Source organism: Giraffa tippelskirchi, chromosome 7 (assembly GCF_054371585.1).
Source record: "Giraffa tippelskirchi isolate mGirTip1 chromosome 7, T2T-mGirTip1v1.2.pri, whole genome shotgun sequence".
In the NCBI taxonomy this organism is placed as follows: Eukaryota; Metazoa; Chordata; class Mammalia; order Artiodactyla; family Giraffidae; genus Giraffa; species Giraffa tippelskirchi.
Window position 1 is genome coordinate 76,096,322 of NC_137281.1, and position 27,977 is coordinate 76,124,298.

Here is a 27,977-nt window from a genome sequence, read left to right on the forward strand (position 1 = left end):
GCAAATATTCTAGGTAAAGACTAAACAAGGAACAAGACATGGTAATGAGATAAGAAACATTTTATGGAGAGGACTAATAGGCAGTACTGAGTACTAGACTGTAAATTCAAGACAGAGAGAGGTACATGGAGCCCAGTGATGGGCTTTTAAACTGTCATAGTGAGCTTTGATCTTATTTTGTAAGTTAATAAATAGAAAAGATAAAGACTATGAAGCATGAGTTGACTTTGACAATTAACCTAAGAAAATGAGTTTCACTTTTCATAAATATTATATGTTTATTATTGACCATTATAATTATCTGATTTATAAATACCCTGGAAGAGGGCATGGCAACTCACTCCAGTGTTCTTGCCCGGAGAATCCTAAGGACAGAGGAGCTTGGTGGGCTACAGTCCATAGAGTCACAAAGAGTCTCACTACTGAAGTGACTAAGCACATAATTATCTGAACACTCAAACCTTTCAATTCTTTCAAATTTCAGCTCCACTTTCCCTTCTTTTGGAGAAGGAAATGGCAACCCACTCCAGTGTTCTTGCCTGGAGAACCCCAGGGACGGGGGAGCCTGGTGGGCTGCCGTCTATGGGGTTGCACAGAGTCGGACTTAGCAGCTCCCTTCTCTAATCTTTCCTAACTAATTCCATTTCTATTTTACTTTAAGAAACCCTATATGACAATCTCTGAGCTCCACCCTATCAAAGGCACTGTCATTGTGCTTTTGAATATACATATTCATTATATAGCAATACCTTACTCAATTATAGATTGCTTTAATTATTCGGCATATGTTTGATTTTTTTCCCTCAAAATGTGATACTATATCCTCTAACGTTTTCATACATCTTATGCATACAGCACCACACGGAAAACACAAAATGATCTTGATAAAAGCTTGTAAAATAAATGGTAACTGAAAATAACACCAGGAGAAGGCAATGGCACCCCACTCCAGTACTCTTGCCAAATTATGAAAGATAATAACTCTTTTATTTAAGCAATATATTTTCTACAGAGATCAAGGTACCATACATATGTATATCTATCTATATATAATTATACCATATGTAATATACCACCAGGGAAGCTAACATAAATATAGTATGGTGCTATATTTAAAAATCAGTATTTAAACAGTATTTAATAAAACGGCTCTGTAAAAGAAGCAAGCAAGGAAGGGAATAGCAGGACTAAAGATGGATGAAGGAGTAACAAAGTGAGCTGAGAAGATAACAAGCTTTAGACTCTACCCTACAATAAATAAGAGGAAAAAAATCTTAATTTTCTAATAACATACATGTATGTGCAATGAGAAACGGGCTGTATAAATGATAATTCAATATCTGATTATTTTTAAGTTATAAAATCCATAAAATATCACTGTCCCTAACAGGCTCACAAGTAGAAACCCTGCAAAGGTTCTCAAAATAACCAAAATAAAATAGAAGATGTATGAAGAATGTGGGCAAGGGGAAAGAAACATGGTCACTGAGTGTACTGAGTTTAAGGTCAGACTATTGTATGAGCGAACCAAATATGCCTCCATGGGCTTTAACATTCCATGCAACATTAGGGATCTTTGGTATTATTTATAAAGTACCAACCTGTACAGTTTTTGTATTGCGTGGGCTGCATTCTTCCTAACGTATGGTGATAAATCAGCAGAAGCTTCCTTAATGGCAAGCATCATAATAGGTACAATAATTGGCACTCTAATACTTGACAGAACTCTCAAAGCACTTGCACGAATTAGTTGATTTGGGTCCTAAAAAAATAGTACAAAAATATTCATCAAAATTTCAAGTTTGCAATATTTCAAACACATCATTATAATAGAGTTAACAGGTGCTTATGGGATATAACACAATGATAGCAAAAAAAAAAAAAAAAGCCACTTAATTTAAAATAAATAACCAATATATGGAAATGGCTAAGGAAAAAGAGAAATAAAAAGTTTCTTTCTCTGAGTAATGTTTTAACAAACAAAGTAATGTTTATAATTCTACTTGATCATATATTACCAAATATGTGGGGTTTTTGAGTTTCATAATAATAAAATGCTGCAGGTCGTTAATTTTGTCTTTAAAAAAAAGTCATGCCCCCTCTTTGTATACTTTCAACAAGTTAGTGTAATGATGAAGAGTTCTTTGATGCACAATAATGATTATATTGAACATAAAGGAACATACAAGGCAAAGCCCAGTTGATTATATAAATTATTTTCCAAGGGTATTGAATAGGCACAGTGAGAGGCCTTTTAACTCTTTCAAAACATGACTGCACCATTGAGTGGATTATTGCTCCACTTCTTTAAATGACACACCTTCAACTGTGCAGAAATGCTGCAGCTATTTGCCTGCTCACTCTATCATTTACCTTCAGAGCTCGCTGAAAAGTGCTTATGGACAAGAGGGCCAGATCCTGCTGCTCTTCAGCGTATCGGACCAGGTAAACATACACTAACTTCTTGATCTGTGAAAAAGAAAAAACCATTTAATCCTAGCCAGAGTGAAAACTAAACATTCAATACTGTCTATACAAAAATCCATTCTCAACTTTCCTGAACGAAGTAACGGAACCCGCTCATTGCCTACACTGTAAAATAAAAATAATATAAGATAATTAATAGAAACAGAAGATGTTTGTGAAGTAAGGATTTTACTAATCTAATCTGTAACAGCAACATCCTATCAAGGTGTCCTTCCTCTTCAAGGGAAAAAAAAGTTCCTGAGCAAAACTCATACAAGAGTATTAAGACATTAACTAAACTGCAAAAGTATTTTCAAAATGAGGGATACAAATAATATAAGGAACTTGGGTTCTGTCCACTAACCAACTACATGGTATGGGAACTTACATTTTCTTATCTGTCAAAAGGTGCTGAAATGCAACTCTGATTCTATGATAATATTCCAACTCCAACAGACATTACATGATATTTTCAGCTCTGGAAGAATGTGTGACAACAGCATCAATTTAATGTAATAAAAATTCCAGATGGATGGAAGTGTGTTCTGAAAACTGCTTTCAAAGGCAATTAAATCACTAAATTTATAACAAAATTATGATGAGCAGAAAAATTAACCGAAAATTGAAATCCGAGTTGAAATTCATCAACTGCTTCCTTATGACACTGCTTTCAGCTTGTATCTCCCTTTTCAAATATCTTCAGATACCACTGCCTGATTAATTTTCTGATATATTTCCACAGTACATATCTAAAGGTTTATGGAATGCTCAAAGAGCATGGGAAAGAAGGGGAAGTAGCTAGAAACAGCTGGAATCAATGCTGAAAAGGAAAACTGTGCTATGTTGGGCCATATTTTATATCATAGGAATCAATGTGGATTTCTTTAGAGACAACTGCCAGGGCTTCCCTGACGACTCAGATGGTAAAGAATCAACCTGCAACACGGGAGACCTGAGTTTGATCCCTGGGTTGGGAAGATCCCCTGGCAACCCACTCCAGTATTCTTGCCTGGAGAATCCCATGTACAGAGGAGCCTGGCGGGCTATAGAGTCCATGGGTTCACAGAGTAGGACGTGACTGAGCAACTAGGCGCAGCACGGCCATGGCCTTCTTTCCCTTATGCTTCAACTACTCTTGACACAGACAGCAGTGTACTGAGTTCCTTCACCATCCTGTTTGTTCCCTTCTGAATTCACCCAAATTTGTCTATATTCTTTTCAGTGTGGCACTGCAAGCTACAAATGAAGTCTAAGCAAGACAAACTAGTCAAGATTTTGTTCCAGATGAGGTGCTGCTACTGAGACAACTAACTCTTGATTAAAACCATATACTTTTTCCAAATGTACTACTGACTAAATCAATCCACACTTGAATAACTGTCCTAGTGAGGCCTTTGGAGAAGGCAATGGCACCCCACTCCAGTACTCTTGCCTGGAAAATCCCATGGATGGAGGAGCCTGGTAGGCTGCAGTCCATGGGGTCGCTGAGAGTCGGACGTGACTGAGCGACTTCACTTTCACTTTTCACTTTCATGCACTGGAGAAGGAAATGGCAACCCACTCCAGTGTTCTTGCCTGGAGAATCCCAGGGACAGCGGAGCCTGGTGGGCTGCCGTCTATGGGGTCGCACAGAGTCGGACACGACTAAAGCAACTTAGCAGCAGCAGCAGCAGCAGCAGTGAGGTCTTTTAAAAGGAAGACAGTATCTTACACATACCTATAGGAATTTTCAACAACTTAAATTCCATCATGGCACCCTCCTCAGATAATTTTAGCTCTTAATCTATAATCCAATCTATTTTGCTATTCTTCACAATTTCAGGAACAAGAGTGAAAACTTAATGAACATACTTTCTACATCTTTGTCATTACTAATAAAAATGCTAAACACACCATTTCAGGTAATATCAATTTGTCTGTACTATATTGACAGGGTTATAGGTGAAATTAACAAAAAACATATTTCCAGTTACTCTTCAGTGTTGAAGAGACCTACAAAATCTTAAAAACGAAACCTAATATATAATACAGCCCATACTGTATGTACAACCTACTCAATACAGCCCATATTCTTCCCTTTCCAGTCAACCAGAAACAGTCCTCAAATATAATTTTGTTTTCTGTCTCAATTTTCACTTAGCTTATCATCCTTTTTTCTCTCAAGTTCTACTAATCAAAATCTTCCATAAAAGCAAACATTAAACAATAAAATTTCCACTAGGAGAGGAACAGTAAAACAAATTACAGTACATCCATATAACACTGTATTATGTGGCCATTCAGTTCAGTTCAGTTGCTCAGTCATGTCCAACTCTTTGCGACCCCATGAACCGCAGCACGCCAGGCCTACCTGTCCATCATCAACTCCCGAAGTCTACCCAAACCTATGTCCACTGAATCAGTGATGCCATTCAATCATCTCATCCTCTGTCGTCCCCTTCTCCTCCTGCCTTCAATCTTTCCCAGCATCAGAGTCTTTTCCAATGAGTCAGTTCTTCGCATCAGGTGGCCAATGTATTGGAGTTTCAGCTTCAACATCAGTCCTTCCAATGAACACCCAGGACTGATCTCCTTTTGGATGGACTGGTTGGATCTCCTTGCAGTTCAGGGGACTCTCAAGAGTCATCTCCAACACCACAGTTCAAAGGCATCAATTCTTCGGTGCTCAGCTTTCTTTATAGTCCAATTTTCACATCCATACATGACCACTGGAAAAACCATAGCCTTGACCAGACGACCTTTGTTGGCAAAGTAATGTCTCTGCTTTTTAATACGCTCTCTAGGTTGGTCATAACTTTCCTTCCAAGGAGTAAGTGTCTTTTAATTTCATGGCTGCAATCACCATCTGCAGTGATTCTGGAGCCCCCCAAAATAAAGTCTGACACTGTTTCCACTGTTTCCCCATCTATTTGCAATGAAGTGATGGGGCCGGATGCAATGATCTTAGTTTTCTGAATGTTGAGCTTTAAGCCCACTTTTTCACTCTCCTCTTTCACTTTCATCAAGAGGCTCTTTAGTTCTTCTTCACTTTCTGCCGTAAGGGTGGTATCATCTGCATATCTGAGGTTCCTGATATTTCTCCCGGCAATCTTAATTCCAGCTTGTGCTTCTTCCAGCCCAGCGTTTCTCATGATGTACTCTGCACATAAGTTAAATAAGCAGGGTGGCAATATACAGCCTTGACGTACTCCTTTTCCTACTTGGAACCAGTCTGTTGTTTCATGTCCAGTTCTAACTTTTGTGGCCATTATATATAATTAAGTGAATCTATATTTGACATTGAAAAACATGTCCTTGCAAAAATTTTTGAGGATGCAAAACAGTATGCATTTTATGATCTCACTTCTGTATTAATAGAAAATATACACACATATGCCGTATTTTATCAGTCTAAGGGTACACCATCAATTTGTAAGATGTACCATAATTTCATGGACCACAAGAAAAGTACAAAAACCTCTGCCAATTTTAAGTCATCCTCAATTGTAAAGATAAGTCCCAACTGCATAAACTTTAAAATACAAAACACATGTCTTAGACTGGACTTAATATGGTAATAATAGCAAATAGTTATATACTTAACTATGTGTCAGGCACAGTTCTAAACGTTTTATTTAGATTAATTAATTAATTTTGCATTCACAAAATAGGTATTATCATTTCTATTTTACAGGTGAAGAAACTGAAGCACAGAGATGTTAAGTAACTTGAGCAATATGGAAATCTATTAGATGAAGAACCAAGATTCAAATCAGTTAAGCATAAAAGTTAAAAAAATTATACAGTAAAATGTTAACAGTGACTATCTTTGGGTAATGGTATTAACCAGTGACCTTCACTCTTTACATCTTTCCATATTATTGATTTTTTTTACAATGAATATTAAGTTTATACTCATAAAACAATAAAGACATTTTCATTTCAGGGGTGAATCTCATCTTTCCAGACAACCTCCAACTGAAAAATAATAGTACTTTCTCTGATTTTAAAAGTATTTGAAGTTTTCATTATAAACAATCTGAAACAAAGTATTTTTAAGTTCCCACACTCCTCTAAGATAGCTTTTTCTATACTATTGGCAACGTGTAGCCACCAGAACTATTTTAAATGAGTTCAACAGACAAAAACTCAGCTAAATCAACAAGTTTTTGCAAGTCAACCGAACTGTGACAGCCCCTTGCTTATGAATGTTAGCCAATCAGGAACAAATTCACTCCAAAAAAAACACACCTCGGCATGTCAATCAATCAAAAGCAGATCTCACCCAAGTGCCCATTCATCCACAGATGATACCAACCCACTCAGACCCCTTCAAGTCCATGAAACCTTCAAATGATCACTGAATCAAGTGATCCGACATAAGAATACAAAAAATGGGTTCCAAAATTAAGTGATACTAGTATACAAGATGGTAACCAAATGATCCAAATATACCCAATGCTTTAGATTATATTTAAATGGATGTATAACATCTTAAAATTCTTAAATCCCAGTTTAAGAAACACTTATCCTTTTCTCCCCAACCAGATTTTAAAGTTCCTAAGATTACAACAGCACCAAAAAGGAGCCAACATTTGCTGGTTGACTGATCTGTACCAATTTAAACATATCAAATCAACACAAGATTTTAAATAAGATATTTTTAAAATCTACCTTGGAATGAACGTGAGGTTATTTAGTACAGGCACCATTCCTTACTCATCTGTATAGTCACATAGCCTGGCACACAGTAAGAGCCCAATAATCATCAGCTGAATGAAACATCACAGCCCAGTGAGAGACGGGGTGGGGAGAGGGGAGTGGGAGACATTTCCTGTTAGATTGCTATATCTAACTTACCACCAATAGTTATAATTCATGAAACAGATGCTTAAAAGAACATCAACACACTGTTAGAAAACAACAGGTATTAAGAAGATTGCCTCCAAAGTCTTTAACTTGTGGGTTTTTTAATAAAATTAATCATTTAAAATACTCTTTCTCTTCACCAATTATATTCAGATCTCAGTCTACAGTTCTCAGGGAAGTGTGGAAACAAGAATGGGTTGGGTCCACACCCACCTCATCTTCTTGGGATTTATTTCTCAGCAACATCTTTATTTACCTAACTGTAAGCCAGCTCTTAAAGCTGAATTATGAACTCCAAAATATATCTAGTATGAATACTGGCAACACCGAAACGTTCAAACCACAGCTGAGCTAGCAGGCATTGCTATAATTGTTCACCATTGGAGAAGGATTTTTATGACTGTTATAGCAAAAAGCATAACAATATTAAATCACAGAAGGTTGCAAAACACTAAATTTGTTCAAGTTCTCTTATAAGAGTCAATCAATACTGACCACAAGAGGCCTATGCACTGACTGGCTGCAGGTGTGCAGAGAAAGCCTACTTTCTCTGAAACCATTCTGTGACCAGAAATGGGAGTACTTAAAGCTTCGTGACTACACCATTCTCTGATCAGTTACTTTCATTCAATGTTACAATACTCCTTGCTGTAAAGCTAATCACAGCAGAGCCCCAGTAGGCTGGAAGAACACAGGCAGATCTGTTTAATTAGCTTATCAATACTAGTGCATCAAACTTCATGAGTTATTGACTAAACCTTTGATTATTTTTGTACTATAACCACTGATTGCTTACTAGGTCACTTTTGGTATCATTTGACATCGAATGGCAGATGACGTACAGCTCAACTGTGTGTCTAAGGCAGCATGTACTTGTAAAAATGAAATTTTGTACTTGACAGCAATGAAACATCCGTTTTCTGAACATAAATTTTAAGCAGCTTAGGTCAGTTTTCCCACAACATTAGAGGATTAAGCCTGTTTCCAAAAACTAACAGTATTTTAAGAGCAAAACAAACCTAGAAAAAACAGATCAATACAGTAGTCCCCCTCTATCTGTGAGGGGTACATTCCAAGACCCCCAGTAGATGCCTGAAACTATAGATAGTACTAAATTCCACATATACTATGTTTTTCCCTACATACACATACTTATAATAAAGTTTAATTTATAAATTAGGCACAGTATGAGGCTAACAATAACTAATAATAAAGGGAACAGCCATAACAATATACTGTAATAAAAGTTGTGTGAATCTGATCCCTCTCACTTATTGGACTGCACCTACCCTTCTCCTTTTTGTGGTGATGGGAGATGATGAAATACCTATGTGTAAGACGAACTCAGGTGAATGAAGCTGGCATTGTGATACAGGGTTAGGCTGCTACTGACCTTCTGATGTTACATCAGCAAGAGGATCATCTGCTATGGGTGATCCTGGGATCACCGAGCATGACAATGTTGATGGTTTGATGTCAGGAGCAGATGTCATCAATGGTTGGGGATCCCAGAGAGAATGGCACAAAATTTCATCACACTATGTGTTACAGTGAGCAATTTAAAACTTATGAACTGTTTATTTCTAGAATTTTCCATTTAGTATTTTTGGACTGCAGCTAACCATGGGTAACTGAAATCGTGAAAAGTGAAACCATGGGGGAGAGGCAGACTACTGTAATTACATTTATAGGGACACTTCTGTTACAAATATTAGCCAGCATATCAGAATCTGATTGTAAAGGATAAAAATGAATAGAAGAGTTCTACTATTGATAATGGAACATTACAAATAGCTTTGAATAAACAATTAACAGTACAGAATTTTCTGTTTACAACAAGAATACTGGAAGTCCAAAAGGAACTAGTTACAGCATAACTTATTACCAATATCTAAGGACTTGGTCATTTCTATTCATATCTAAAACATAAAAAATTTATATACCCAAATGGGCAGAAGACCTAAACAGACATTTCTCCAAAGAAGACATACAGATGGTCAACAGGCACAGGAAAGAGTGTTCAACATCACTAAATATTAGAGAAATGAAAATCAAAACTACAGTGAGGTATTACCTCACTCTGGTCAGAAGAGCCATCACTTAAAAAAAAAAATCTACAAATAACAAATGCTGGAGAGTGTATGGAGGAAAGGGAACCCTCTTACACTGCTGGTGGGAATGTAAATTGATGCAACCACTATGGGAAACAGTACAATGGTTTCTAAAATACTAAAAAAACAGTTGCCATATTAGCCAGAAATCGCACTCCTGGGCCTATACCCAGACAAAACTGTAATTTGAAAAGATACAGGCATCCCTATCTTTTCAGTAGCACTATTCCCAATAGCCAAAACACGGAAACAACCTAAATGTCCATCAACAGATGAATGAACAGCAAGATGTGGTACACATACACAATGGAATATTTGTTGCTGTTCAGTTGCTAAGTTGTGTCCAACTCTTTGCGACCCCATGGACTGCAGCACTCCAGGCTTCCCTGTCCTTCACTATCTCCAGAGTGTGCTCAGATTCACGTCCATTGAGTCACTAATACTATCTCATCCTCTGCCACCCTCTTCTTTTGCCTTCAATCTTTCCCAGCCATAGGGGTCTTTTCCAATGAGTTGGCTCTGTGCATCACGTGGCCAAAGTATTGGAGCTTCAGCTTCAGCATCAGTCCTTCCAATGAATATCCAGGGTTGATTTACTTTGGGATTGACTGGTTTGATCTCCTTCCTGTTCAAGGGACTCTCAAGAGTCTTCTCCAACACCACAGTTCAAAAACATCAATTCTTTGGAGCTCCACCTTCCTTATGGTCCAACTCTCACATCCATACTTAACTACTGGAAAAACAATAGCTATGACTATATGGACCTTTGTCAGCAAAGTGATGTCTCTGCTTTTTAATATGCTGTCTAGGTTTATCATAGCTTTCCTTACAAAGAGCAAGCATCTTTTAATTTTGTCCCTGCATTCACCATCCACAGTAATTTTGGAGCCCAAGAAAATAAAATCTGTCACTGCTTCCACAATGGAATACTACTCCTTAAGTATGAGATAATACTTAAGAATGAGATAATACCATTTACTAATTCAATGGACATGATCTGTGAGCGAATTCCAGCAGATGGTGAAGGACAGGGAGGCCTGACTTGCTGTAGTTCATGGAGTTGCAGAGAGTAAGACACAACTTAGCGACTGAACAATGACAACAACAGCATTTACAGCAACATGGATGGACCTAGCAATTATCATACTAAGTGAAGTAAGTCAGAAAAAGACAAATATCATACGATATCACTTACGTGTGGAATCGAAAATGTGACACAAATGAACTTATCCATGGAACAGAGATTCACAGACATACAGAACAGACCTGTGGTTGCCAAGAGGGAGAGGGGGTTGGAGAAAGGATCAGAGATACAAACTGTTATACAGAATGGATAAATAACAGGGTCCTGCTGCAGAGCACTGAGAACTACATTCAACATCCTGTGAAAAACCATAATGGAAAAGAACATGAAAAAGAATGCATATGTATAACTGAACCACCTTGCTGTAGAGTAGAAACTGATACAACAGTGTAAGCCAAATTTCCTTCAATACAATAAAGTTAAAACAAATGTATACCAATGCCAGATACTCCCCAAAGGATAGCTAATACCAGATGATCATAAAAGGTCAAAGAAAGTAAAGAAAAAGGAGGAAGGATTCAAACAGGAAGGATGGCTTTAAAAGGGCAATGACCTAAAATGGTTTCTGAAGCCAAGCTACCTGGCTTTGGATTCTGACTGCCACATACTAGTGTGTGACCGGGCTCACACAACCTAACCTCTCTGCTACTTTTTCCTCATAATAAAAATATGGAAAATAAAAGAACCAACTTTACAGGGTTATTTGTGAGGACAAAATGAGGTGTTATAAGTAAGGCACTAAGACAAGCTTTACCCACAGCTCACAAATTTTCTAAGTGAAATCTTGATTTTTTCCCCCAGCTACTTGAACCTTCTTATACCAGAAATCATAAAACTAATGTACATATCAAATTATGAGCTCAGATGGCATTGTCATACCACAAAGACAGTTTAACTGAATTATCAATTCAGAATTATACATCGTAACAAGCTCATAAATAGTACTTAATAAGTATATACTAAACTAATCATAAGTAAACTTTGCAAATACTGTAAGATTACATGCTCAGTCTAGATTTATCCCATTAATTAGAATCTGAGAAAGAACAGTTCGTCAACTTAAGTCCAATATTAATTTATCCTAGTTCTTAAGTTGGCAACAAGTATACAAGTGTTTCGATTTTAATTTACTCAAGTTAGTCAAGTTCATTTTATGACACCTATTCATTTGCACACAAAATTCATCTATCTGAAATATGTATTGTACTTACTATCTAATAGAAAACGAAATTACTTCAAAATGTATCTAAAAAGTAGGTTTAAAACTTTCATAGAATCTATAAAATTCTATAATATAAATTATTCTATTAAAAAATTTAAGATGGCAGGAAAACATTTCATATACTGAAATGTATACTCTAGAAATTGTATAACATACACTTCACCACGCTTTTCCAGATTTTGAACATGCAAATGCAAATTATTTAAACTACTAGTTTTTCTTATATGAGAGATACAATAACGCCCAATCTATTGCAGAGTGTTCAAATAATAGCTAAGAGTCTACATCATATCAACACTGTGTTTGTATAACACAAATGAAATGTGACCTGGCTGATGTGTTTGTTTCACTTAAGTAAAAAATTCTAATCATCATTCTCAGGTCATGATTATTTTATGCACTCTATTTTTCTTGTACCAAATGCAATCTTTTCATTAGAAAATGCCTTGTTTTCCAAACTAGAAGTAATTAAGTACTGACTATAAAACTGCTAATGATACACAGCTTACTTAATATATTCTGGCTATCAAGCATTGTAAGACCTCATTACAGAACTTTGATATAAAGAATGAAAAAGAAGAAGAGAATTTTCAAGCATGTAAACCAGTTATAAATTGAAAATTCTTCATGGCAAGTAGGAAAATTTGAGAGTAATGTTTTCATTTGACTGATAACTTTCCATATAATTTAGGGTTTTAAAAATATTTCCAGATTATGATATAAAGCCATAACTCAGAAATAATAACTGAGAGATCTTATTTATCCTCCCTACCTTAACCACACAGAAAATCAGGGGGAAAAAAATGAAACAAAAGTTTTCGTATGTTGGACACCAGGCAGTACATGTACACAGTACACAGTAGAGTGAAAGTGAAAGTGAATGTGAAGTTGCTCAGTTGTGTCCGACTCTTTGTGACCCCATGGACTGTAGACTACCAGGTTCCTCCATCCATGGGATTTTCCCAGCAAGAATACTGGAGTGGGTTGCCATTTCCTTCTCCAGGAGATCCTCCTGACCCAGGGATTGAGCCTGGGTCTCCCACATTGTAGGCAGACGCTTTACCGTCTGAGCCACCAGGGAAGCTCACACAGTAGAGTACACAGTAGTGAACCCTGAGAAAGGGGAAAAAAAATCAAGGGAGCAACTCAAATAGAATCCAGAAGACTCACTGTGCCAAGGAGACAGTGATCAAAGTTCACACAGGCCAAGGGTGCCTGAGTTTTCAAAGCAGAATACCAAAGAGGAGGGAACTTTAGTAGTGGGGTTACATTCGTCTAGACTAAAGGTGTTTCTGTATCTTTTAGTAAACATTGAAAGTATGCTTTGACAAGTATCTTCCAATTAAAAATTTTAAAATACATTAAAAAAAAAAGGATAAGGTGGTAAGAAATTTGTATTTAGTGGACTAGCTTGGAGATCTGATACAGCTACTGACTGTTTCTCAGAGCTTCTAAGCAGTTAAAATAAAACAGAATAAAATATCCAAAACAAGTATGCTTGGAAAGAATCAAATGATCCACATAAACTTAACTGTGCATCACAAGAAAACTCAACACAATTTAAACAAAAATCAGGACAGAATGAATCATAACTGTGAGAAAAATCAGTCTCCGGAAAAAGACTTAAAATGACAGAAATGATAGAACTAGCAGAGGGATGTTACAACTATTATAGATATGCTCCATATGTCCAACAAGGTAGACAAAAATATGAATATGCTGAAGAGATAACTGGAGGATATAAAAATGATCTCATTAAACATGTAGAAATGAAAAATACAGTAGCTGGTAAGATAACTATACTGCAGGGGAGTAACAACAGCTAGACACTACGAAAGGAAAGATGGGTTAACCTGAGCATTTCTCAAGTGAAGCACAGGGAGAAAAGACTGAAAAAGTGACCTGCGCAACAATATCAATTAGTGTACTGTATGTCTGCTTGAAATACCGGAAGGAACAAAGACAGAAAGACATATTTCTGAAAAACTAATGTCTGAAGTGTTTATAAATTTTAAGAAAACTATAAACCCACGTGAGTAAGAAGCTCAACAAACCCCAAGCAGAATAAGCATGAAGAAAAATATGTCAAGGTATACCACAGTAAAACTGAAAACCAGTGATAAAGAGAAAATCTTAAAATCAACAGAGGAAAGAAATGACAGCTTACACAGAGAGAGAGAGAAGAATGACAAGACACTTGTCATAAGAAGCCATGTAGGTCAGAAAACAATGAAATATTTTTTAAATACTAAAAGAAAACGACAATAAAGAACATAGAAATATACATTTTATTCAGCAAAAATGTTTTCAAATTGTATACAAAAAAAGAGAAAGACTTTTTTAAACAAAAGCTGAGAAAATTCATCACCAGCAAAACAGAAACATGAAAGAAATTCCTCTAGTCATTCAGGGAAAACAATTCAGTCATTCATGGACTTACATGAAGGAATCAAAAGGGACATGAATGGTAAACACTAAAGGACAAATAAAAGACTTTAGGGAGTGGGAAGAGGAGCTCCTTTTTAAATCTCTTCAATAGATATGTGGACTTGTGGTAATTTTGGAATAAAACCCCAGTAGAACAATCTCCCACATACAATTAAAAAACCTAGACATAATACAAAAAGCACTAAAGTCCCCAGCAATGAAACGGAAACAGATTCTTCTGGTATAGAGAGTATGTGCAAAGATGGTAAGAAAAAGAGCTGCATGAACTAACTTCCCCATTCCCATGGCTTTCTGCTGAGGCTAAGTGAACAGTGAATGAAGTGCAGGTAGAGGCACTGATGGACAAACCAGTCTCTCTGACAGAACCCAAAAGTGAACACAGCAACCCCATGGCCACTGAAGAAAACAGGGGAATCCCATAAGGAGAGCTGGAGATGGGCTCTTCAAGCAGTCTCTAGCCACATCTCTGACTAACTTCTGAACCATGCAAGCTCAGAACAGATTCAAAGTAGCTCAGCAAAAGACAAAAAATATGAGACTAAATTGCTGGCTATGCAACAGAATTTGCAATCTGAATCTAGACAAAATAACTGCCTTCTAAAACAAAAACATCACCTATAGAATATAAAAGGATGCAGAATCTACATAATTTAATATTCATTATGTCAAAGGAACAACCCAAATTACCCAACATATGAAAAAGTAAAAAAATGGAACATATGCACACAAGAAAAGGAAATCAATGAATGCAAGCCTGAGGAAGAATTCTGGAATTAGCAGACAAGGATTTTAGAGCTGGTGTTACACCTACTCTTAAGAAAAAGAAAATGTGGTCTCCTTTAATGTAGGATATAGGAAATCTCAGCAAGGAAAACATAGGATATAAAGGTATAAACTGAAATTCTAAAATGAAAAAATAGTTTTAATACTTTTACTATCTTAATTTCTAAAGTAAAAATGAATGTACTTAATTAAATGGAGTGAACAGAAGAATGAGTAAGCAAACTCAAAAATAGATGAGTAAGAATTATATAATATAAAGGATAAGAAAAAATCTAAAAAAAACCAACAAAGTTTCATACATTCTCAGATAAAAATTAAACAACATAACATATATACAATTTCAGTACCAGAAAGAGAAAAAAGAAGACGGCAAATATTACCTGAAGAAATAATCGCCCCAAATTTTCCACTTTTGATCAAAGACAGGAATTTACAGGACTAAGGTGCTCAACACACACCAAACCAAATGCACACGAATAAGATCACACCAAGGTACAGTATAGTCAGATTACTCAAAGCCAAAGATAAAGAGTAATACATGAAAGCATCAAGAGAAAAATTACAAATTATATAGGAAGATCAATGATTCAGTCATCAGAAACTTTACATAAGAAACTATGGACGGCAAAAGAATCTTCAAGGCATCTTTAAGTGTTGAAACAAAAAGAAACTATTAACCCAGGAGTCTACAACCAGTGAAATAATTCTTTAGGAATGAAGGCAAAATGCAAACATTTTCAGATAAAAGTAAGAGAATTCATTGCTAGCAGACCTCCATTACAGAAAAGGCCAACAGAAATTCTTCAGGCAGGATGATCTTGATACTGACAAAAATCTTAATCCTTAGAACTCAAAGAGAACACTGGATATCTGAATAAATGATAAATACTTTTTTCTGTTTTTTCTTTTAACTCCTTTACATCACATAAGTATTTAAAGGAAAAACTACACTGTCTTATAATGTTTTTAACTTACATAAATCTGGTAAGTTAATAACTAAAATATAAAAGACAATAGGGATATGAATTATACAGTTGCAAGATTTCTATACTTTATGTGAAGAAGTGCAACATTAAACATAACTGGACTGTGAAAAGTGTGGATACAGCCAACACTAAGAAAAAAAATGCAAAGAACAGGTTAAAAATAAAAACAAGAAAAATTTAAGTCTGATTTCTTCCATTAAAAAAGAGGAAAAAAAGAAGAGAGGAACAAAAAAACAAAGGAAACAAAAAAAAAAGAAATGGTATAATAGTACACTCAAATTCAACATCAATAAATACATCCTGTGTTAACAAAATAAACACTCCAATTACAAAGCAGAGATGGGACTCCCCTGGTGGTCCAGTGGCTAAGAATCCACCTGCCAGTGCAGGGGACATGGGTTCAATCTCTGGTCTGGGAAGATTCCACATGCCACAGCACAACTAAACCTGTGCACCACATCTATTAATACTGAAGCCCGTGCGCCCTACAGCCTGCGCTCTGCAACAAGAAAAGCCACTGCAATGAGAAGCCCACATACCTCAACTGGAGAATAGCCCATTTAACGCGACTAGAGAAAGCCCATACACAGCAACAAAGAACTAGTACAGCCAAAAATAAATAAATTAATTTTAAAAAAAACAAAAAAACACACCATTTGCTCAGATGAATCTCTAATTCTCTTCACTGAACTTTTCAATCCTACTCATCTCTCTCAACAGTTTCTACATGGGCTCATTCTATTTTTCTTTCATGCTCTATCGGAAGACATTAGTCCATTTCATATTAGTCCAGACTCATATTAGTCCATCTGATCTAATATTAATTACCTTGGCCTCAAAGTTCTGTGAATGTCTCAACTTCAAATTCCAAGTACAGTTATACAGAGAGACCAATAATTGAAGGCTCCCACTATATCCTGCCTTCTGCTCACCTCCTGCTACACACTGAGAAAGGGTCTACCAGAACTAAGATGCTCCAGGGAAAGCACTAGATTTGGAGTCCTAACATCTGGATTCAGTCTCTGCCCTAATAGTGTAGAAATTTAGGCCTGTTTCACTGGACATACAGTATTTTAAAATCAAGTCCCAAGAGCAGAACTTCAACAAAACTGGCTTCTAAGAATACTTAGAAAGTTACTATCCTTAACCAAGGTGAAGTAATCTCAATTTTACTTTTCACATTCTCCAGCAAAATTCCAAGCTAAGATTATGTCTACTTTGTATTCGATTCCACCTATTAAGAGTATGGACATTCTATTTGTTATCAAAAATCTAGTGACACTTAAGTATCTTATGTTGTATTTCAAAGTAACTGAAAAGTATATGATTCTATCACACCAAAAGGAATCATGAAAATTATGAATCAAAACAGTACCTCAATATTTTTACTGGCCACATTCTTCACAACAGCAGGAAATAGTTCAGATGCATTTTTCCCTTTTGCAATCATCTGAGGAATAAAAGTAGAATATGAGAGCTCAAACTTTTAAAAAATTAGTCATTTGAAAACAAAACATAAATTCTACATACAAACAATATTTAGAAGATAAGCTACAGAAACAAGTAAGCTATAGAATTAACAAGCTTAACTCTTTTTGAGTCATCTTACTTAGCCCAACTATCTGCATCAAAGGACAATCTCTTGTGAATCAATATAAATACACAAATACATAGACATATTAGGGAAGAAACACAGTAATTTAAGACATACGATATTTGTAATAGATTTCTATGGCTAATGGCATTATAAACATTTTCAAATATTTGTACTCTTCTTTATTTAACAAGTTCTTACATTAAAGATGTAATACATTTGCAATGGGGTGGAGGTGGGGAATAAATGTTATTCTAAACAAACTACAGTCATTTTTTCTCGCTTTTTTTTTAGTAGATTCCCCTACTTCTCCAACCATTTCCAACCATTTTCTTCAAAACTCCCTTCACGAGGTCCTCTTCCTTTCCTCACTAAAGTTAGGTGCATCACCATATTTTCTAAGAGAAAAAACAAGATTTAATTCATCCTCCTGTGTTAACTTCTAATTTTTTAGAAAGATCTTTGTTATATACCATATCTAAGAAACTATCTTAAAAAGATATATAAGGCGTTTAGTTTTATAAATTTACAAAAACGTTTTATAAATACTATGTGACATTTTAAACAATAATAATCTCAGTTAATCATCTCTCAGAAGATTTTCTACATGACAGCTTTAGAAAACTCTAATATAAGCTAATCTTCATTTTCTATTTCTTTACCTGTCAAATTTTTTGTTTTGTGAAACCTTCCGAGGATTAAAGAAGGTTCATAAAATGGTGCAGCTAAAGTATTTTTATGTGATTTTTACAATTTTCTCATCTGTAAAATGAGGAGAGAGGGATTCATGTTCCCTAGGGTCCCTTCTTTCAGTCATTCAATAATTACCTAAGTCAGATATCTTGTGCTATGATACCCTATTCCAAGGCTTCCCCAACTTTAGTCTACAGAATGCTATTCAAAAAAGATGTTACTACACGAAGGAGAAAAAAAATTGTAGAGTCAAATTCATTCAACAAATATTCGCCAAGAGGACACTACATGCCAGGAACTATTCTAGGCCTTGGGGATAAAACCATGAACAATAAAGCCTTTACCCACTGGATTGTTCATGCCTGCTCAGTTGTGGCTGTCTCTGTGCGACCCCATGGACTGTAGTCCGCCAGGCTCTTCTGTTCACGGGATTTGGCAGGCAAGGATACTGGAGTGGGCAGCCATTTCCTCTTCCAGGGGATCTCCCTGATCCAGGGATCGAACCTGCATTTCCTGCATGGCAGGCGGATTCTTTATCTCTCAGTCACCAGGGAAGCCCCTTACCCATCTGAGCTTACTTCTAATGGGGGCGAGGGACAAAAAACAATGTGAGGATAACGAGTACTATGGAGAAAGTCAAAGCACTGCAGGAGAAACGGGAAGTGCTAGGGTCAGGAGTGGGAGTTGTTCTTTAATGTTTTGGTTAGATTTTGCATGGTATATATTTTGCCATCTTTATATTCTTTATCTTTACATTAAAAGTAGATTTTTCCTAGAGAACATATAGTTGCATCTTGACATTTTCATCCAATGTGACGGTCTCTTTTAGTTGGTGACATTAGATCAGTTACATTTAATATAATTACTGATGCAGTTAGATTCAGCTCTATCACTTTATTAATCAGTTTCCTATAATTACTGATGCAGTTAGATTCAGCTCTATCACTTTATTAATCAGTTTCCTTATTCCCTGTGCTTTTTTTGTTCTGACTGCCATTACTCTCATGATTTAGAAATATTTTTAGTGAATAATAAACTTATTTTTATTTTTATATTGACTATTTGGCTATAACTTTTTATGTAATTTTTATTGGTTCTTCTTCTAGAAATTATGAGAAAATTACAAAGATGCACAAACACAGTTTACAGACACATAGTTAAGGAAGTCAAGATATGTCAAACCTTCTATGGTCATCTTAGAGTTTATATGTTACAAGTTATTAGGTTATGTGAGTTCTTTACACATTCTGCAAAGTCTATATCACATATGATTAAAAATATTTTCTCCAGTGGGTTGCCCTCTCATGTGGCTGATGGTTTCATTTGATGCACAAAGTTTTAAATTTTGCTATAGTCTAAATTATCAATTTTTTCTTGCACCCTTGTTGAAAATAATGTGGCCACATACGTGAAATTTTTCTTTTAAGGCACTCTCTATATGTGTGTGTATATATATAAATAAATATACACACATTTACATATATGTCTGTCTTTAAGCTGGTACCACACATTTTTTAAAATTTAACAATATATTTTATTTAACCTTATATAACCAAATATTAGAATTTCTTTTAAAATGTTTCACTGACTTCAAGATCCCACGGTTTTTGATGAGATATATGGAGTTGTTCAAATTACTGTTCCCTTGTATGCAATGTATTTTTTTTCCCAAGTACTTTCTAAATTTTTTCTTTATTGTTTAACTGCTATATGCTTATGAATGGTTTTCATTCAGTTTTATCCTGATTGGGGTTCAAGGAGTTTCCTTCATCTACAAACTTAAGTCATACATCAAGTTTGGGGAGTTTTCAACAAGTATGTCTTCCAAATATTTTTCCTGCCCTAAAAAAATATGTTAGATTGACATATTTGTTAGATGTTTTGATACCGTTCAACAAGATCCCGAAGTTTTGTTCCCTTCTCTTTAATCTCTATTGAACAAATTGACTAGTTTCTAGTGATTTCAACTTCTGACATATTGATTCTGCTCTTCAATCCAAGACATTTTTGATTCCAGGTATGACACTATATACAAGTCAGAAATTTCAACAAATTTCTACACTATGTAATTAACTTGAGATATTTTGGAAAACAACTATTTACCTATCAGCTACTATCTGGGGAATAAGTAGACACAGGCTATCCCTTTTCCTAGAGTAACTTACGGGAGGAGAAGGGGATGACAGAGGATGAGATGGTTGGATGGTATTACCAACTCGATGGACGTGAGTTTGACTAAGCTCCAGGAGTTGGTGATGGACAGGGAACCCTGGCGTGCTGCAATGGGGTCACAAAGAGTCAGACACGACTGAGCAAGTGAATTGAACTGAGAGTAACTTACCATCCAATCATAAGTGGCTTTAATATTACTCACTACTGAAGTATAAAACAAGAGAAATATTTAGGTATTTACCCATTTTTTTGTTATTTATTCCTTTTTATTTAAAAAATTCCAGATTTATTGAGATACTGACATAACTAAGATCAAGGTGTATAGTGTGATGATTTGACTCATGTATATACTGCAAACTGATACCACAATAAGGTTAGTTAGCACCTCTATCCCCATAAAAATATTACATTTCTTTTTGTGGTGATATATCTACTCTCTTAACAACTTTCAAATTCTACAAATGAGAGCATTCAGGAGCTTGCCTTTTTATATAATATGTTACAGTTCACAAAAGACAGCACTTTTTTGTTTTTGTTTTGTTTTTACTTCTTACATTTTCTTTATTACACTTTAACTAACTAAAAAGGACAATAACAGGATCAAAACATCATTTAAAAGCCTCTCAGACTCTATGGTAGGCAGCTTCAGACACAGTTTCCAGTCATCCCTACCCACAGCATACACACTCTCATTAACTACTCTTATTGAATATGGGCTAGACCTAGTGATGTTTTTTAAAAAAACTTTATTTTATATTGGAATATAGCTGATTAACAATGTTGTGATAGTTTCAGGTGGACAGCAAAGGGACTCAGCTATACGTGTATACATTCTCTTCCAAACTCCCTCCCATCCAGGCTGCCATATAACACTGAGCAGAGTTCCCTGTGCTATGCAGTAGGACTTTGTTAGTTATTCATTTTAAATACAGCAGTGTTGGTACCACACATTTTGATTACTGCAGCTCTGTAGTAAGTTTTGAAATCAGAAAGTGTGAGACTTCTAAACTTGTTCTTCTTTTTCAAGACTGTTTTGGCCAAGGACTTCCCTGGTGGTCCAGTGGTTAAGAATCCACTCTGCAGTGAAGGGGACATGAGTTCGTCCCTGGCCAGGGAATTAAGATGCCACATACTGAGGAGCAGTTGTGAGATAAACTGCAAATCACAAAATAGAGTCCATGTTTGCAATGGAAGATCCCACATGACGCAACTAAGACCCAGAGCAGTCAAATAAATTAATGTGTGTGTGTGTGTCTGTGTGTGTACATAGACTTTTTTTTTTTTTGCAAAAAACATCCCTGGGATTTTGATACAAACTGCACTGAATATGTAGATAACTTTGGGAATACTGGTATCTAAATAAGTCTTCCAATCAATGAACATGGGATATCTTTACATTTATTTGTGTCTTAATTTCTTTTAGCAACATTTTAGTTTTCAAGGTACAAATATTTTGTTTCCTTGGGTAAGTCTATTCTTAAGTATTTTATTCATTTTGATACTACCATAAATAAGACTGTCTTCATAATTTCTTTTTTGACTGGTGATTGTTCCTGTATAGAAACACAACTAATTTTTATGTGTTAAGTTTCTATCCTGTAACTTTGTTGAATTTTCTTATTAGTTCTAAAAGATTTTTTGTGGAATCTTTAGGTTTTCTAAATATAAAATCATGTTGTCTAAGAACAAAGATAATTTTGCTTCTTTTCCAATTTGGATATCTTTTATTTCTTTTTCATGCCTAATTGTCATGGTTAAAACTTTCATTACTATGTTGAACAGAAGTGGGGAAAATAGGCATCCTTGTTTTGTTCCTAATCTTAGAGGGAAAGCTTTCAGCCTTTTACCACTGAGTATGAAGTTAGCTGTCAATTTTTCACATTTGCCCTTTAAAACACTGAGGTAGTTTTTCTTATTCCTAGTTTGTTGAGTGATTTATCATGAAAGGGTGCTGAATTCTGTCAAATGCTTTTTCTGTATCAATTAAAATAATCTTATTTTTTCCCCTTCGTTCTATTAAAGTTCAACCGAATACCATGTATACCATGTAATATGTATGACTAAGAAATAATTTATATCAATAAATTAGAAATTTAAAGAATTTTATCCATCAAAGAAGGTTCAGATTTGCTCATTATCCCAAAAAGACAAGCAAGCTAATCTGAGAAAGACCTTTAACATCCAATACTTACTAAAAGAAAATATATCAAAGATTTCAATGCACTGAAATATTCCATTTCTTCAAGGACTCGGAATAATCAACTCATCAGTATTTTAGCTAAAAAACTTATTACAAGTTCACTACATGAAGCAATACATTTCAAATTCTTAGTACACATTTCATCAAACCAGGATAAAATATGAATATGTGCTTTAAACATTAGACACACATTTTTTTGAAATATCAAGAAAACTAACATATGTATGTTTCAACTTGAGTCCTGCAGTGTAATAAGTGACCACAAGATTTTGAAGTAGGTAGCTTTTCTTCCCTAAGCATGCTTGGGCATACATGAGACTTTATTCAACATACGAACCATTGGAAACATTTCCCCACGATTCTAAATAAGCCTCAGGTATTACCAAAGAAAGATAATAAAATGAACTGAGACAATCATTATGGTTTCTCGCTGGTAGATACTGCTGACGAGATTCTCTGTTGAAATGCAGGGCTACCGACTGTGAAAGATAGTCAGATGTGCACTGCCAGCATTTTGATACATATTAGAAAGTAATGTAAAACAAATACACAACATTTAAAATTTTGGCAAATGAAAATTTAGAAACATTTAAAGCTTTTTAACTATAAAGCTACGGTCTTAAAACTACCCTGTATACAATTATATGAGATGATAAAACCCCATATTCAGGGCTCATGAAATCCAAATTATGTAAAGAAATATAAATATTGAAAATTACATTTAAAAAAATAAAGAAATTTTGAAGCCAATATAATACTCTACTAATTGGCCTCTAGCAAACTACTTCCACCCAACAGATGTTTTGAAGTGATGCATAAATGTGCATATGTCAACATAACATTTTAAAATGATTTTTAAAGCTTCCACATAGAAACATGGTGCTAACTAGAATCATACTAAAAACTGGACAAAAGTAAAGGTAAACAAATGATTGTTATAATAGACAATGGAAAAAATTTCAAGAAAAACAATTACTAGTTATATAATAAAAGAAAAAATTAGCCACCAATAATTGCGAGTTTAAGAGTGAACCACAAGGGGAAATACCTGACAGAGCTACTGTGCTATGGCTTCGATTTTCTATTTTCTTCTCCAAAAGTTAAGTCAGAAAAGATCTGTGGTGATGAACAACTTCTCCTGAAAGGAAGCTAGGTGAATTAATTTTGGAAGCACTTCTTGAATCAGACCAACCCATGCTTTTACTGAATTTTTAAGTTTCAGTTAGTTTGATATTAAAACAAAATTAAAAGATGTCTTAGTTTTCCCCATGGAACTTTAATATGTCAAAAGCCGTATTGTCCAAATGCTTTTCTTAAGCTAGTATGTACTACTACTACAACTACTAGTAGTGTTTTAAATCCGGACATGGAGTTTCTATTGTGAACATATAAGAATAATTAATATTCTTTTTAAAGTCTTTTTTCTTTTAACCAAACACTGAGGAAATATTTTAATTTCATGGTTAAAGAGGTGACAACTTAGCAGCAGCAGCAGCAATACCTGTCATTTTCTTGTTTTCTAATAACTAAGAGGAGATAACTTATTTTATTTGTTGTTAATCATTCAGTTGTGTCTGACTCTTTGTGACCCCAAGCACTGTAACTCGCCAGGCTCCTGTGTTCATGGAATTCTCTAGGCAAGAATACTGGAGTGGGTAGCCTTTCCCTTTTCCAGGGGAACTTCCCGACCCAGGGATCGAACAAGGTCTCCCGCATTGCAGTCATATACTTAACCATCTGAGCCACAAGGGAAATCCTTTTATTTGTTGCAGCAAATTCCTAAATGAAAACTGGGCAAATAGTATCATATCTGGCCAGCTGCAACCTACTGCCTTGACCTTCATTCCTAGGGTTTCTTTGTTGCTATGACTCTTGATTAAGTGGCCTTGGGTTTACTTTGTAACTTTCCCAGTCATCAGCAAATTCACTTGCATGACATTACTGCCAAATGAGAATAGTTAAATTACTGTAAGTGAATATGGATCATCAAAAAAGCGAGAGCTCCAGAAAAACATCTACTTCTGCTTTATTGACTATGCCAAGCCTTTGACTGTGTGGATCACAACAAAGTGTGTTAAATTCTTCAAGAGATGGGAATACCAGACCACCTGACCTGCCTCCTGAGAAATCTGTATGCAGGTCAAGATGCAACAGTTAGAACTGGACATGGAACAACAGACTGGTTCCAAATCGGGAAAGGAGTATATTAAGGCTGTATATTGTCACCATGCTTATTTAACTTATATGCAGAGTACATCATGAGAAATGCTGGGCTGGATGAAGCACAAGCTGGAATCAAGATTGACAGGAGAAATATCAATAACCTCAGATATGCAGAGAGTTCCAGAAAAAAAACTACTTCTGCTTTATATCTACTTCTGACACCACACTTGTGGCATAAAGCAAAGAACTAAAGAGCCTCTTGACAAAAGTGAAAGAGGGGAGTAAAAAAGTTGGCTTAAAATTCAACATTCAGAAAACTAAGATAATGGCATCTGGTCCCATCATTTCATGGCAAATAGATATGTAAACAGCAACAGACTATTTTGGGGGCTCCAAAATCACTGCAGATGGTGGCTGCAGCCATGAAATTAAAAGACGCTTGCTCCTTGTAAGAAAAGTTATGACCAACCTAGACAGCATATTAAAAAGCAGGGACATTACTTTGCCAACAAAGGTCCATCTACTCAAAACTTGGTTTTTCCAGTAGTCATGAATGGATGTGAGAGTTGGACCATAAAGAAAGCTGAGCACCAAACAATTGATGCTTTTGAACTGTGGTGTTGGAGATGACTCTTGAGAGTCTCTTGGACTGCAAGGAGATCCAACCAGTCCATCCTAAAGGAAATCAGTCCTGAATATTCATTGGAAAGACTGATGCTGAAGCTGAAACCCTCCAATACTTCGGCCACCTGATGCAAAGAACTCACTCATTGTAAAAGACCCTGATGCTGGGAAAGATTGAAGGTGGGAGGAGAAGGGGACGACAGAGGATGAGATGGTTGGATGGCATCACTGACTCAATGGACATGAGTTTGAGTAAGCTCTGGGAGTTGATGATGGACAACAGGGAAACCTAGCATACTGCAGTCCATGGGGTTGCAAAGAGTCGAACACAACTGAGCAACTGAACTGAAGTGAATGTGATGTAGGGCTGTGCCATGAAAGAAACCTTATATTTATAGACATTTACTTATGTTCATTGAATTTATCTTATTAAATATCATTACCATTTAAAAAAATTGAAATACAGTATTTAATAGCATTCAAAGACACAATACATTTAGAATAACTATTAACAAAAAAAAACAGAACTTAAAATTTTACACTAAAAACTATACTACAGTGTTGAGAGAAATTAAAAATAACAGAAACAAGAGAGAGAAGTGTGATCATGGGTCATAAGACAAAATGATGTCAAAAGTCAATTGATCTATAGATTTAATGCAGTTGTGTCTGACTCTTTGTGATATCACAGACTATATAGTCCATGGAATTCTCCAAGCCAGAATACTGGAGAGGGTAGCCTTTTTCTTCTCCAGGGGATCTTCCCAACCCAGGGATCGAACCCAGTTCTCCTCCACTGCAGGCAGATTTTTTACCATCTGAGCTACTAGGAAAGTCCAGATTTAATCAATTCCATTATAAATCCCAGTAAGCTTTTTTTTTGGTAGAAATGGACAACCTTTCAAAATTTACATGGAAATGCAAAGGATAGAGCATAAACAAAGTTTTGTTTTTTTTTTTAATGAAGACTTTTGGTACTTTATTTTAAGGCTACATAAATCAAGGGTGAGGTATTGGTAAACAGAAGGCCACAAAGACCCATGAATCAAAAGAGTTCAAAAGTGGGTCCACAAACACACAGTAAACTGATTTTCATTTGAGGTTGAAATTTGGTTGGGAAAGAATAGCTTTTTAATAACAAACAGTGGAATATTTAACAAAAATAGAGGAAAATTAGATATACCTGTGTTAAAAAACATTCGCCTCTTAATCTCACACCATACATAAGAAATAATGCAAACTGGATCTCAGCTGCTGCTACTGCTAAGTCGCTTCAGTTGTGTCTGACTCTGTGTGACCCTATGGACAGCAGCCCTCCAGGCTCCTCTGTCCACAGGATTCTCCAAGCAAGAATACTGCAGTGGGTTGCCATCTCAGACTTATACATAAAGGCTAAAAATGAGAGGGGAAATCTTTGCAATAATGGAGCAGGCCAAGATGGCTTAAATAATAACTCATAGTGTGAATCTAACAAAAAACCTCAACACAGGACAAAATGAAAACTATAATACAACTTCACTTAAATATATAGATATATATGTACTTGAATTCCACAAGAGTAAAACATTACAAATATGTCCATTAAAATCAGAAACAACATAGTGTTGTCTTCTACCACGCCTACTACTCAACATCACAGTGTAACTTCACCCATGCAGAGAGAAGAAAAACAAGTAAGAGATAAAAATGCTTGAAAATAAAAGAAAAATCTGTCATAACTTCTGGATAATACAATTAACTATCCAAAAATCAAGCATAGAAACCAAAAAACTATCAGATTTAAGAAGAGTTCGCTGAGAAGGTCAAATACAAGAATAGAAAAGTCATTTGTTCTCCTATACACTGCTGCTGCTGCTGCTGCTAAGTCACTTCAGTCGTGTCCGACTCTGTGCGACCCCATAGACGGCAGCCCATCAGGCTCCGCCGTCCCTGGGATTCTCCAGGCAAGAATACTGGAGTGGATTGCCATTTCCTTCTCCAGTGCATGAAAGGGAAAAGTGAAAGTGAAGTCGCTCAGTTGTGTCCGACTCTTAGCGACCCCATGGACTGTAGCCTACCAGGCTCCTCCGTCCATGGGATTTTCCAGGCAAGAGTACTAGAGTGGGGTGCCATTGCCTTCTCCGAGTTGACATAGAATACTATGTAAATTAAAGGTGCCAACAGGTACATGAAAAAGATGTTGTTCAACATCAATCATTATCAAGGAAATGTACATCAAATCTACAATGAGGTTATCACTTCAAACCTCTTAGAACTGCTATGAACAAAAGACAAGACATAGCAAGTGTTCCTGAGGATATAGATAAAGGGAAACACTGTAACACTGTTGGTCAAGTAAATTGGTAATGTGAGATATACCTTACGTCTTTCTTATACACACACACACATACATATATATGTATGTCTGTATCGTATATAAAATGGGATATTATTCAGCCACGAGAAAGGAAGAAATTCTCACATTTTTAACAATATGGATAAATCCTGAGGACATTATACAAAGTGAAGGAATAAGTTTTAATTAATAATCATTTTCCTACAGTTTAATGATCAAGTTCCAAATTTACATTTATACAAACTTCC

At 35.7% G+C, this 27,977-nt stretch overlaps 1 protein-coding gene across 7 annotated transcripts in view; it reads right to left on the reverse strand.

Moving 5' to 3' along the window:
- The window catches only part of AP3B1 (adaptor related protein complex 3 subunit beta 1), a 234,808-nt gene that overhangs the window by 175,692 nt on the left and 31,139 nt on the right, over positions 1–27,977 (reverse strand). For 6 of the 7 annotated variants that reach the window (XR_014058467.1, XM_081505951.1, XM_081505949.1 and 3 more), the window contains 3 exons: positions 17,324–17,398; positions 2,374–2,469; positions 1,602–1,762 (listed from right to left, as the gene is read on the reverse strand). Coding sequence is in view for 6 of the 7 variants with exons in the window: in XM_081505951.1 (XP_081362077.1) it covers positions 1,602–1,762; positions 2,374–2,469; positions 17,324–17,398 (332 nt within the window). In the remaining variant the exon portion in view is untranslated. Of the gene's footprint in view, positions 1–1,601; positions 1,763–2,373; positions 2,497–17,286; positions 17,399–27,977 lie in introns of all 7 variants that reach the window. The other variant, XM_081505953.1, reaches the window with a different exon arrangement.